The following is a 14026-nucleotide window of genomic DNA, read 5'->3' as shown; positions in this document are numbered from 1 at the left end:
TCCTGCTTGAGTTGAGTTCTTTGTGTCACTCCAACCTCCTACTTGAGCTGAGTTCTTTGTGTCACTCCAACCTCCTGCTTGAGTTGAGTTCTTTGTGTCACTCCAACCTCCTGCTTGAGTTGAGTTCTTTGTGTCACTCCAACCTCCTGCTTGAGTTGAGTTCTTTGTGTCACTCCAACCTCCTGCTTGAGTTGAGTTCTTTGTGTCACTCCAACCTCCTGCTTGAGTTGAGTTCTTTGTGTCACTCCAACCTCCTGCTTGAGTTGAGTTCTTTGTGTCACTCCAACCTCCTGCTTGAGTTGAGTTCTTTGTGTCACTCCAACCTCCTGCTTGAGTTGAGTTCTTTGTGTCACTCCAACCTCCTGCTTGAGTTGAGTTCTTTGTGTCACTCCAACCTCCTGCTTGAGTTGAGTTCTTTGTGTCACTCCAACCTCCTGCTTGAGTTGAGTTCTTTGTGTCACTCCAACCTCCTGCTTGAGTTGAGTTCTTTGTGTCACTCCAACCTCCTACTTGAGTTGAGTTCTTTGTGTCACTCCAACCTCCTGCTTGAGTTGAGTTCTGTGTGTCACTCCAACCTCCTACTTGAGTTGAGTTCTTTGTGTCACTCCAACCTCCTACTTGAGTTGAGTTCTTTGTGTCACTCCAACCTCCTACTTGAGTTGAGTTCTTTGTGTCACTCCAACCTCCTGCTTGAGTTGAGTTCTTTGTGTCACTCCAACCTCCTGCTTGAGTTGAGTTCTTTGTGTCACTCCAACCTCCTACTTGAGTTGAGTCCTGCCACCATCTTTCATGATTTCTCTCCTGCTTTTCCTGTGCTTCCACTTCTTCATCCTGGCAGCCATCTTCACAGAAAAATTCATCCGTTTCTTCTTCTTCTCCTCCGGGTTTTAGCGCGCTCTGCCTTCCATATTTTCATGCAATATGAACCTTTCCAATTTCAAAATATTCCCAGATTTCCCAGAATTCCAGGTTTTCCTAGACATTTGTCTAAATCAAAATGAACTGTCCATTTTTCAAATCGCACCATTTCCAAATATTTCAAACATTGAACGTATTCCACCTTCCTCACGTTCCACCACGCTGGACATTCAAACTAACATTTCTACAAGTTCAAAAAAATTCATGTTTTTTTCAAACCCTAAGAAGATAACAAACTATGTGATTGTGGAGAGGAATGTTTTGGTTAAGGATCAGGGAAGGCAGCATTAACATCACTCCTAAAATAACCCGTTTGGAGAGCAACTTTTGGGCCAAACTCCAACATAAATGAGATAAATTAGTGATCAAGCAACATCTCAGCAGTCTTTGGGGAAAGTGAGGGGTTTGAAGTGGTCTCCAGCAGACTCCAAGAATGCATCAGGTGCCATAAAAGTGTCTTGACTTTGACAAAAACTGGAAGTTTTGGAGACAAAGCTTCAATTGTCAGATTATAATTGTATGGAACTACTATTAGTTTGATCATGGAGGTGACGTAGCGACTGCATCGCCTCAGAGTCGGTAAAAGTCTGTGCTGGATTATAAATCATGCCTTGCACCTGTACAGTCAAAGAGAAGTTGGTCAACTTGGAAATTCAACTTAGCTCTCAGCATTTTTACCTGAGTTAGGGTTACGCTGAGTTCATCATTTAGACAAGGAACGCAAGTCGTGTGCTGAAACATATAAACATCCCAGTTTTCATCCCAGTGAAAGACAAAAATAATCACTTACTGCACAATGTCTGTTTTCACTGATGAGATGTTCATATATTCCCGTTTAGATGAAGAATTAATTATGGTCCACATGAAGGGTTAAAAAATAATTACCGTGGACCAACATCTTTTGTTTCGATGAACAACTTCTCGGGTTATGTTTGCAGGTGAGAGGCAAGGTTTATAATTGTAGTTTCTAATATAATCAATTGTAAAATAACCCATTTGGAGAGAAACCTTTGGGCTCAATCCAACATAAATTAGTGCTCAAGCAACATCTCAGCAGTCTTTGGAGAAAGTGAGGGTTTTGGAGTGGTCTCCAGCAGACTCCAAGAATGCATCAGGTGCCATAAAAGTGTTTTGACTTTGACAAAAACTGGCAGTTTTGGAGACAAAGCTTCAATTGTCAGATTATAATTGTATGGAACTACTATTAGTTTGATCATGGAGGTGACGTAGCGACTGCAGCTATTGACGCACTGAGCTGCTGCATCGCCTCAGAGTCGGTAAAAGTCTGTGCTGGATTATAAATCATGCCTTGCACCTGTACAGTCAAAGAGAAGTTGGTCAACTCGGAAATTCAACTTAGCTCTCAGCATTTTTACCTGAGTGAGGGTTACGCTGAGTTCATCATTTAGACACGGAACGCAAGTCGTGTGCTGAAACATATAAACATCCCAGTTTTCATCCCAGTGAAAGACAAAAATAATCACTTACTGCACAATGTCTGTTTTCACTGATGAGATGTTCATATATTCCCGTTTAGATGAAGAATTAATTATGGTCCACATGAAGGGTTAAAAATTAGTTACCGTGGACCAACATCTTTTGTTTCGATGAACAACTTCTCGGGTTATGTTTGCAGGTGAGAGGCAAGGTTTATAATTGTAGTTTCTAATATAATCAATTGTAAAATAACCCATTTGGAGAGAAACCTTTGGGCCTCAATCCAACATAAATTAGTGCTCAAGCAACATCTCAGCAGTCTTTGGAGAAAGTGAGGGTTTTGGAGTGGTCTCCAGCAGACTCCAAGAATGCATCAGGTGCCATAAAAGTGTCTTGACTTTGACAAAAACTGGCAGTTTTGGAGACAAAGCTTCAATTGTCAGATTATAATTGTATGGAACTACTATTAGTTTGATCATGGAGGTGACGTAGCGACTGCAGCTATTGACGCACTGAGCTGCTGCATCGCCTCAGAGTCGGTAAAAGTCTGTGCTGGATTATAAATCATGCCTTGCACCTGTACAGTCAAAGAGAAGTTGGTCAACTTGGAAATTCAACTTAGCTCTCAGCATTTTTACCTGAGTGAGGGTTACGCTGAGTTCATCATTTAGACAAGGAACGCAAGTCGTGTGCTGAAACATATAAACATCCCAGTTTTCATCCCAGTGAAAGACAAAAATAATCACTTACTGCACAATGTCTGTTTTCACTGATGAGATGTTCATATATTCCCGTTTAGATGAAGAATTAATTATGGTCCACATGAAGGGTTAAAAAATAATTACCGTGGACCAACATCTTTTGTTTCGATGAACAACTTCTCGGGTTATGTTTGCAGGTGAGAGGCAAGGTTTATAATTGTAGTTTCTAATATAATCAATTGTAAAATAACCCATTTGGAGAGAAACCTTTGGGCCTCAATCCAACATAAATTAGTGCTCAAGCAACATCTCAGCAGTCTTTGGAGAAAGTGAGGGTTTTGGAGTGGTCTCCAGCAGACTCCAAGAATGCATCAGGTGCCATAAAAGTGTCTTGACTTTGACAAAAACCGGCAGTTTTGCAGACAAAGCTACAATTGTCAGATTATAATTGTATGGAACTACTATTAGTTTGATCATGGAGGTGAAGTAGCGACTGCAGCTATTGACGCACTGAGCTGCTGCATCGCCTCAGAGTCGGTAAAAGTCTGTGCTGGATTATAAATCATGCCTTGCACCTGTACAGTCAAAGAGAAGTTGGTCAACTCGGAAATTCAACTTAGCTCTCAGCATTTTTACCTGAGTGAGGGTTACGCTGAGTTCATCATTTAGACAAGGAACGCAAGTCGTGTGCTGAAACATATAAACATCCCAGTTTTCATCCCAGTGAAAGACAAAAATAATCACTTACTGCACAATGTCTGTTTTCACTGATGAGATGTTCATATATTCCCGTTTAGATGAAGAATTAATTATGGTCCACATGAAGGGTTAAAAAATAGTTACCGTGGACCAACATCTTTTGTTTCGATGAACAACTTCTCGGGTTATGTTTGCAGGTGAGAGGCAAGGTTTATAATTGTAGTTTCTAATATAATCAATTGTAAAATAACCCATTTGGAGAGAAACCTTTGGGCCTCAATCCAACATAAATTAGTAATCAAGCAACATCTCAGCAGTCTTTGGAGAAAGTGAGGGGTTTGAAGTGGTCTCCGGCAGACTCCAAGAATGCATCAGGTGCCATAAAAGTGTCTTGACTTTGACAAAAACTGGCAGTTTTGGAGACAAAGCTTCAATTGTCAGATTATAATTGTATGGAACTACTATTAGTTTGATCATGTAGGTGACGTAGCGACTGCAGCTGTTGACGCACTGAGCTGCTGCATCGCCTCAGAGTCGGTAAAAGTCTGTGCTGGATTATAAATCATGCCTTGCACCTGTACAGTCAAAGAGAAGTTGGTCAACTTGGAAATTCAACTTAGCTCTCAGCATTTTTACCTGAGTGAGGGTTACGCTGAGTTCATCATTTAGACAAGGAACGCAAGTCGGGTGCTGAAACATATAAACATCCCAGTTTTCATCCCAGTGAAAGACAAAAATAATCACTTACTGCACAATGTCTGTTTTCACTGATGAGATGTTCATATATTCCCGTTTAGATGAAGAATTAATTATGGTCCACATGAAGGGTTAAAAAATAGTTACCGTGGACCAACATCTTTTGTTTCGATGAACAACTTCTCGGGTTATGTTTGCAGGTGAGAGGCAAGGTTTATAATTGTAGTTTCTAATATAATCAATTGTAAAATAACCCATTTGGAGAGAAACCTTTGGGCCTCAATCCAACATGAATTAGTGCTCAAGCAACATCTCAGCAGTCTTTGGAGAAAGTGAGGGTTTTGGAGTGGTCTCCAGCAGACTCCAAGAATGCATCAGGTGCCATAAAAGTGTTTTGACTTTGACAAAAACCGGCAGTTTTGCAGACAAAGCTACAATTGTCAGATTATAATTGTATGGAACTACTATTAGTTTGATCATGGAGGTGACGTAGCGACTGCAGCTATTGACGCACTGAGCTGCTGCATCGCCTCAGAGTCGGTAAAAGTCTGTGCTGGATTATAAATCATGCCTTGCACCTGTATAGTCAAAGAGAAGTTGGTCAACTTGGAAATTCAACTTAGCTCTCAGCATTTTTACCTGAGTGAGGGTTACGTTGAGTTCATCATTTAGACAAGGAACGCAAGTCGTGTGCTGAAACATATAAACATCCCAGTTTTCATCCCAGTGAAAGACAAAAATAATCACTTACTGCACAATGTCTGTTTTCACTGATGAGATGTTCATATATTCCCGTTTAGATGAAGAATTAATTATGGTCCACATGAAGGGTTAAAAAATAGTTACCGTGGACCAACATCTTTTGTTTCGATGAACAACTTCTCGGGTTATGTTTGCAGGTGAGAGGCAAGGTTTATAATTGTAGTTTCTAATATAATCAATTGTAAAATAACCCATTTGGAGAGAAACCTTTGGGCCTCAATCCAACATAAATTAGTGCTCAAGCAACATCTCAGCAGTCTTTGGAGAAAGTGAGGGTTTTGGAGTGGTCTCCAACAGACTCCAAGAATGCATCAGGTGCCATAAAAGTGTTTTGACTTTGACAAAAACTGGCAGTTTTGCAGACAAAGCTACAATTGTCCGATTACTGAAATAAAAATGCAAACTCTGGGTGGGTGAGGCCAATAATGATAGAAAAGTGGTGCCTCCAGAAGACGTGTCGTGGGCTGCTCTTCACATCTTGAAGTCGTCCTGCCTTAGGAGGACAAGCTGAGCTCACTACAAGGATTCCAACTTGGAATTTGATTTGGGTCAAGCTGACATTTAGGAAATCAACTTCTCTCAGGGATGGAAATGAGTCTGTTTAAATCTCTGAATTGTTCTTTGTGACGTCCGCCCTCATCCTTCCTGGATGTGTCCACATTTACTTCCAGGCTTCCATTCTTCAGCATGTTTGGAAGTAAAGAAGAAAGGGAAGGCACGTTTAGCGGGAAGACTTGGAGTCTTCGAGGGCGTATATTGCGCAAGAGTAAGGCCGAGTCCTGTCTGCTAGCTTACGTAATCCGCACATGCACTTCTAACTCGTACACGGGTCGCCCGAGCGTGTCTGGCAAAAGCTTTTCTGATCTCCTTTCTCCTTGGGCCCAGGAGTGGACGGCATGGAGTGCTCCCTGCCCATGGACGGCCGGCGGGTGTCCCTGACCCAGCTCTCCAAGGACAGCTTCCGCGAGTGCCAGGCCAGCCTGACCCTCACAGACCTGCTCATCATCATCTTCTCTGGCATCTCCGTGTCCGTGGTGGCCATCATGACCAGCTTCTTCCTGGCCTCCACCGTCCACTGCTTCCAGCGCTGGAGTAAAGGCTCCAAGGGCGACGAGGAGGAGAGCGAGGAGTGACCGGGGCTCCTCTGACCCTCGGCAAGACTCCACGGGGGCCACAGTGACGCTGCTTTCTCCCTCCTCAACGCCCAGGACTGAGCTTTTCTTTGCACACGGGCAACTCATTATGGTGTGGTATACAGTACCTACGGTAGCGGGTGATGCCTCGCTCCACCCAACAGGCTCTCCCATCTCAAACATAGCTAGGCTAGCACTTTGCATAGAAGGTGCAGGGAACAACATAGCACTTCCACAATGTTCACACTTGTAGCTCGTACACCCTTGCACTGACCTTCTCTAGAACCGCACCTAAAAGCACAACAAAGGGTGTGACGGTACACCATCATCGCGTTTTGCTACTTGCAACTTTTTTGCTTCATTTTTGGTACAGTAAGTGTAAATCATGCAAAACATAAAACTTTGTAGCTTTTAATGATATACTGATATACTATATATAAAAAATATATATATATATACATATAAACTGTATGTAACATATATGTATATATACAGTACATATGTATACAGTATATGTGTACATACATATTTATATGTATGTATGTACATATATATATATATATATATATATATATATAAGAAGGGTGGAGTGCCATCTCCGGGTTGGGGAGGAGACCCTGCCCCAAGTGGAGGAGTTCAAGTACCTAGGAGTCTTGTTCACGAGTGGGGGAAGAGTGGATCGTGAGATCGACAGGCGGATCGGTGCGGCGTCTTCAGTAATGCGGACGTTGTACCGATCCGTTGTGGTGAAGAAGGAGCTGAGCCGGAAGGCAAAGCTCTCAATTTACCGGTCGATCTACGTTCCCATCCTCACCTATGGTCATGAGCTTTGGGTCATGACCGAAAGGATAAGATCACGGGTGCAAGCGGCCGAAATGAGTTTCCTCCGCCGGGTGGCGGGGCTCTCCCTTAGAGATAGGGTGAGAAGCTCTGCCATCCGGGAGGAACTCAAAGTAAAGCCGCTGCTCCTCCACATGGAGAGGAGCCAGATGAGGTGGTTCGGGCATCTGGTCAGGATGCCACCCGAACGCCTCCCTAGGGATGTGTTTAGGGCACGTCCAGCTGGTAGGAGGCCACGGGGAAGACCCAGGACACGTTGGGAAGACTATGTCTCCCGGCTGGCCTGGGAACGCCTCGGGATCCCCCGGGAAGAGCTAGACGAAGTGGCTGGAGATAGGGAAGTCTGGGCTTCCCTGCTTAGGCTGCTGCCCCCGCGACCCGACCTCGGATAAGCGGAAGATGATGGATGGATGGATGGATATATATAAGAAATGCATCTCAGAACATCTGGTTGCTTCGGACCAACAAAACACAAATATATATTAAATATTTTAGCGAACGCATTTAATATTGATATCGATTATATATATTTCAAGTGTTTATCGTTCCATCCCTACTAATATGTTTTTGTTGTTATTTGTAAAACAGCGCAGACAAGTGTAATAGTAACACTTTGGAATGTCTGAAATATTATTTTCCTCATTGCCTGAAGTGCAGCACAAATATTTCCAGCTCGTAGATCCGTTCCCGATGTCTGGTGAACAATGACGGCACACATAAACCTGCCTTTGTCTGCCATACACAAGCAGTCCATTAAAAAAAAAAAAAGAAGAGGATTTTGAAGATTTGCTTTCTTTTTGGCACTATGGACCCGCAGCTACCTCCTTCAACTGCACTTATGTTTGCAAAAAAAAAAAAAAGGCTAGTATGGGGCGGCCAACAATGTAGCTTATGAGATGATTGTATTGCGCCCCAAAAAGTACTCCCAAAAACATCCAAGAAGCACCAATGACATTCCATTGATCTCCTGGGACCGGCATACTAACCAAGTGTTAGCCACATTGTTATTCTAAGAGCTAGCGCAGAGGAACTACTTTTAGTAACACAGCACCTTGGTCACAAAGGTGACGTAGTGACTGCAGCTATTGACGCACTGAGCTGATGCATCGCCTCTGAATCGGTAAAAGTCTGAGCTGGATTATAAATCGTGCCTTGCACCTGTACAGTCGAAGGCTGAGCCATAAACCGAGAAGTTGATCAAATTGGAAATTCATCTAAACTCTCAGCATTTTTACCTGAGTGAGCGTTACACTGTGTTCATCATCTAGACAAGGAACTCAAGTTGAGTGCTGAAAGATATAAACATCCCAGTCTTTATCCCAGTGAAAAACAAAAACTATCACTTACTGCATAATGTCTGCTCTCACTGATAGGATGTTTATATATTCCCGTTTAGATGAAGAATTAATCATAATCCACACAAAGGGTTTAAAAAAACAGTTACCATGGACCAAAGTATTTTCGTGTCTTTCCACCTCCAGGAATAAATTGGATGTCACAGATGAGCAACTTCTCTGTTTATGGTTCCAACATTCTACTATCCAGGTGAGACACAGGCTTTATAATTGTGTGAATGTCCAAACTTCTCACATATAAGATTCCACACCAAATAAATAACCTATTTATTATTTGTATATTATTATTAATATTATTATCATAATTGTGTGAATGTCCAAACTTCTCACATATAAGATTCCACACCAAATAAATAACCTATTTATTATTTGTATATTATTATTAATATTATTATTATAATTGTGTGAATGTCCAAACTTCTCACATATAAGATTCCACACCAAATAAATAACCTATTTATTATTTGTATATTATTATTAATATTATTATTATAATTGTGTGAATGTCCACAGATTCTCACATGTAACATTCTACACCAAAAAGATTTTTTATTATTATTATTATTATTATTACTGTGTGAATGTGCAAACATTCACACATAAGATTCTACACCAATAAAATCATGTATTTATTATTATTATTATTATCGTGTGAATGTCTAAGATTCTACACTATTGAAAATGATCAGCCATTTTCCCAGCATGCACAACTCCCACATTTCTCAGCCGATTAGAAGCGTTCCACCATCCACACACTCCACTCACCCCGGACCATCAAACTACTATTTTCCAACTTCAAAACACTTCCAGGAATTCCCAGAATCCTCTGTTTTTCTAAGCCTTAGTTTCACCCCCTGGCAAGTTTTCACAGGCGACATTTTTCAACCGTGTTTGACCTTCAAACCTCTTAGCCGGGACGACAAAAGTTATCATTTCTTCTTTTGTACAAATTCCCAGGTTTTACCAAAATTCATGGAAATGCAAAATAGCCATTTTCAATTCAAACGGTTACTAGGTCAACATGTTTCAACCCTTTTCAGAAATTCCAACACCAACCCATTCATATCATCTCGGTCAATTGTGCTAGTATCAATAGTCCTCAAACTCTGTGTTGTTTCCGAGCTTCCCAAATGTTCAGGAAATACTCATGCACTTATATGGACGTAGTCATAGTTTTACAATGCCCTACATTCTCCAAATTTTGCACCATTTTAAACCTGATTCTGACCTTTTAAGCATCCACCCACACTACTCTTCCCATATATCTAACACAAAACAGTTTTTCCTTTCCCAAAATTCCCAGAATTTAAGCTCATTTCCCCCCCATTGACAATGAATAGGAAATCTACCAGCTATTGCACATCCCACATTTCTCATCCGATTCAAAGCATTCCAACATCCACTCCCAGCTACAGTATCTGCGGTCCGGCACATACGCACCTCAATCGCAAATCCTGGTCCAGAATGAACTTTCGCCAGCTAACAGGCGATCTAGCAGCTCACCGGCTGATGACGTCAATACAGCAGCATAAGCTAGTTAGGTCGCCGCTAAAAGTAGGTCCTTGACTTTAGTGCTTCCAATAACAATATCGCTGTGACTTGGTTGATATTCAGGTCTCGGAAGGTAAATGGCATATTGTTGGAGCTTTGTGGATGTTCTTTTAATGGATTCTATGGGCGCAATCCAGGAGTTTCCATTGACTCCATTGTTAGCTGACTTTTAGTTCTGTTTATTTACGAGTTGGAATGCATTAAATGGAATGGAATGAACACACGTACCGTCACACCCTTTGTAGCTGCAGAGCGATCGTGACGTATTAGGAAAGTCAAAATACAAATAAGAAAATGTGATGTACTCATATGCAGGTCCAGACTAACCGCACCGAGGAACAAACTCCGGGGTAATGGTGCGAAAGCGTTTTTTTTTGGTTTTTGTTTACCACTCAATAGAGTCGGATCGCGGCATTTTAAGAAGGTTCTACCTTCTCTCAAAAGGACGTCACAGACCAGTGACCCCAGCACTGATGACATCATTGCCACTGTTTGGAGGACGTGTACAGGCATATTAGACGATGTAGTCACACATATACGTGCACAAAAACATAGCAATCAAGAGAATATACTCGACTTTCATTAGCGTAGACCGACCAATTAGCTCTGAGCGTAATCCTCACAATTAGGGCGAACTATGTTATTAATCAAGAGCGCTTCTGTAGAACTAAAACGGTGAATTTAATGATGTGACGCCCCCAACCACACCATTCCGTCCTCATCTGCCAAAGATCGGGCTCCAGTCAAGACAGCCTTTGGGATTTGATTTCATCTTTTCTTGGATGTTTTTGAAATGTTCATAGTCAGGAAAGCATAGGTTTTCTTAATTAGACTGAGAGGATGATGATTCTGACAACGTCATGAAATACATCTCTGAGTCCATTTAACAGCCCCGTAACCACTCACTTAATAAATCCACACTATTATCACGGGAGTCTCTTGTCGTGCTTTTAATAGACTTCTTCCAAGGTGCCACCATAGAGCCAACGACTTAAGTTGCAGGGAAGGTTTAATTAAGAAGAATACCAGAGCAGCATTTACCACACAGCACAGCAACAATACAGAATAGTTTGATTTAAGGCGGCCTGAATGTGCTAATTACATTATTTATTAATCAGTCCTCTTGTTAAGGTTAGGGCACGGTTAGCGATTGGGGCACCGCCATTGTTAAGGTACGTGGCGGCTGACATTCTAGCGAGGCATGAATAATTCTATGAAACTGAGACCCGGAATGGAAAGAATGACAGGCCCCAGAATGCAAACAAGCAAAAGGCTGCAAAACGATACCACAAGCCTGCAGAGAGGTTGCATTCATTTTACAAGTCCAGGAAAACATGACTTTTCCTGCTCAATGACAAGCTCGACATTGATTTATGTGACCGAGTGCAAACAACCTTCCCAAGTCATGGTGAAAAAAAAATAAAATCTCACCAACACAAAATGTCACTGAACTTTGTGGATATTATGAAACACACATCAATTCACTCTTATAAACTTTTTAAAATTACTCCCATTAATATATATATATATATATATCAATCATCAATCAATGTTCAGGAAAAATGCTAAATACTCTTTACACTTATCCATGTTTGGCACAATTTAGCTGCTTGTTAATTCTGAATGATTACAAAACTTTAGGAAAGTTTTCACGGAAGTAAACAAGAGTCAAGTTGAACTTTCACTCACTCTTTGTATCCAATTACATGAATTATATATTCATTATAGTAATATAATATGTACACCCACACACAAGTATATACATATATATATTTTTTTATTTTATTTCATTTTTTTTTTATGTTATTGTCTAAACTCCAACTAGCAGAGTATGTCCAAAGCATTTGCTAAATGTGGCTGTCCACAAGGTTTCCTGGGGTCTGTCATTTCTTTAATATCACAGTGAGTAACTATGTTCGGGGGGTTGGGTGGGGGGCAGGTGGAGGGTGGGGGGGTGTTTGGAAGTGACGAACAAGCGCCATCTTTGGTTATGTCGAGACATGAGACTGCTTTCTGCAGGGGAAGAATCCAATATGGAGTTTTTTTCTCCATGTCAGTCTGGTTTGCAACTACTGTGTAGTTGCTGTTTATTGACACTCTGACGTTATTTGGTCTTCTAGCTTGAAGCATTTTGGCATGACGGCTCCATCCCTCAACAGCAGAGCATGCACTGTTGTGGTGACCACTTGCAGATTCACCTCTATTTTTATATGAAACCTTTGAGAAGGGAAGTGTTTCATTTCCAGGCCATCTCTGACGTTGCCGAGGCCAGAAAGCGGCCACGTACGAGGGCGCCCGGTCTTAAACCAGGGTGACGTTTGGTCAGAGTGGTCTTGGGATTAAGCGTCCAACACATCCTATGTGTCGCTGTTTTTTGTTTGTTTAGTTACAAAAAAATAAAATAACTGTTTTCCTGTCTTCTTTGTCAACGCTATTTGACCATGCATCTTTGTGTGATTACTGGCAAAAAAATGTTGGTTTTTTTTATTAAATGTAGCGCAAATGTGATTGTGATGGTAATAGGGCTGTCAAAGTTAACGTGATAAAAGGCGTTAACAATAAGTTCCGTTAATTATTTTAACGCGCATGCACTCTAGCTTCTTTTTGACCCTCGGCCCGTTCCGTAGCGTGGGAAAATGTCATCGCGTTCAGCGACTGTTGAGCCACAAACTCGAGAAGTAGCAAACAGAAATGTACAAAAAAGGGTCATTTATGAAAATCGTGTATCCAAAGAGACGGCAAGTCCTCCTCTCGACAGAACAAGACTCTTCTTTGATCTTCCATCGCCACGAAACGACATCATTGGAACGAAAGCGTGCTGGCGCGCTTTGCCGCTTGCAGGGAGGTGGAACTTTGGATTATGGTTGAGTGAATGAATTTAATGTAAGTTGTTACCCTAACTGCTCTGGTACGATGGAATGAAAGCTGAAGAAAATAAAGTAAGCAGGGAGTTTAGAGTCATTTTATATCGGCGACTTTGACCCCGCCAAAACATGTCAAGACGTACCCATCACTGACTTCCGGCTTCACAACAGCGGCGCTAGCATCACATCCGCTCTAAGTAGCGTGACTAAATGTAACATGTCTTACGTTACCATCATGCCTTGTCAAAGATGTCTTGTCATGTAATCTGTGATACTTCCGCCTAAATAAATGTTTTCTGGCAGATTGGAATAAAGTGTATACTCTTTTATGATTGCTAGTGTGCACTAACAGAATGTTTAGGAGGCTGAATATTACAGTTGAATAATAAATAGAGAAGGTTAAAACAATTGTCATGCAGAGATATAAATACCATTTACAAAATTCGTACACAAGTGCTTTACAGAAAATTAAAAGAAGGACAAATAATTGAAAATAGAAAACACAATCATTATCAAAAAAACAATAACAAATCATTTAAATCAGTAGAAGCATTTAAGTCTCACCTTAAAACTAATTTGTATTGTCACGTGGGGGTCGCATTTTAATGCGGGATCGTTCCTCCAACGCAAACATAGACACTCCGGACAACAACTAAAAGGTAAGAATGATTTAATAACAAAACACTGGTACAAAAACAGACGAAAAGAAACACGTGGCGAAAACACAGAAGCTAATGCTAACACTAGCACAGGATCAGGTAACAAGAAATCTAGAATTACCAACGAAACAGTTGCATACCGCAAACAAGGGACCAAGACCGACTGACGGGACAAGGCAGGCTTAAATAAGGAAGTAATTAACAAAAACAGGTGTGCGTCTGGAACCCTCAGCAGGTGAAATTAATGTGTTGCCATGGTGACCAAACTGACTCACAAAAAGGTACACAAACAACAAAGGGAGTCCAAACTAACAGAAAATAACTAAACTAAACATGATCCAGACTACGGATCATGACATGTATACTCTAGCCTTTAAATAGACTCCCTTTTTAGACCAGTTGATCTGCCGT

At 41.3% G+C, this 14026-nt stretch overlaps 1 protein-coding gene and 1 long non-coding RNA gene across 2 annotated transcripts in view; both read left to right on the top strand.

The window, feature by feature from the left end:
• lrrc38b (leucine rich repeat containing 38b) overlaps nucleotides 1-11021 on the top strand; it is a 52803-nt gene extending 41782 nt beyond the window's left edge. The window contains exon 2 of the mRNA XM_061892209.1: nucleotides 6099-11021. Coding sequence (XP_061748193.1) covers nucleotides 6099-6346 — 248 coding nt within the window. The 3' untranslated portion in view covers nucleotides 6347-11021. The remainder of the gene's footprint in view (nucleotides 1-6098) is intronic.
• Nucleotides 11022-12054: 1033 nt separating this feature from the next.
• Nucleotides 12055-13270, top strand: LOC133535286 (uncharacterized). Its single transcript, XR_009802196.1, has 2 exons — nucleotides 12055-12619; nucleotides 12656-13270. It is a non-coding gene; the product is annotated as an uncharacterized LOC133535286 (long non-coding RNA).
• The last annotated feature ends 756 nt before the right edge of the window (nucleotides 13271-14026 follow it).

The sequence above is a fragment of the Nerophis ophidion genome, linkage group LG02, assembly GCF_033978795.1.
Source record: "Nerophis ophidion isolate RoL-2023_Sa linkage group LG02, RoL_Noph_v1.0, whole genome shotgun sequence".
Taxonomy (NCBI): Eukaryota; Metazoa; Chordata; class Actinopteri; order Syngnathiformes; family Syngnathidae; genus Nerophis; species Nerophis ophidion.
This window is presented reverse-complemented; position numbering and strand designations above follow the sequence as displayed.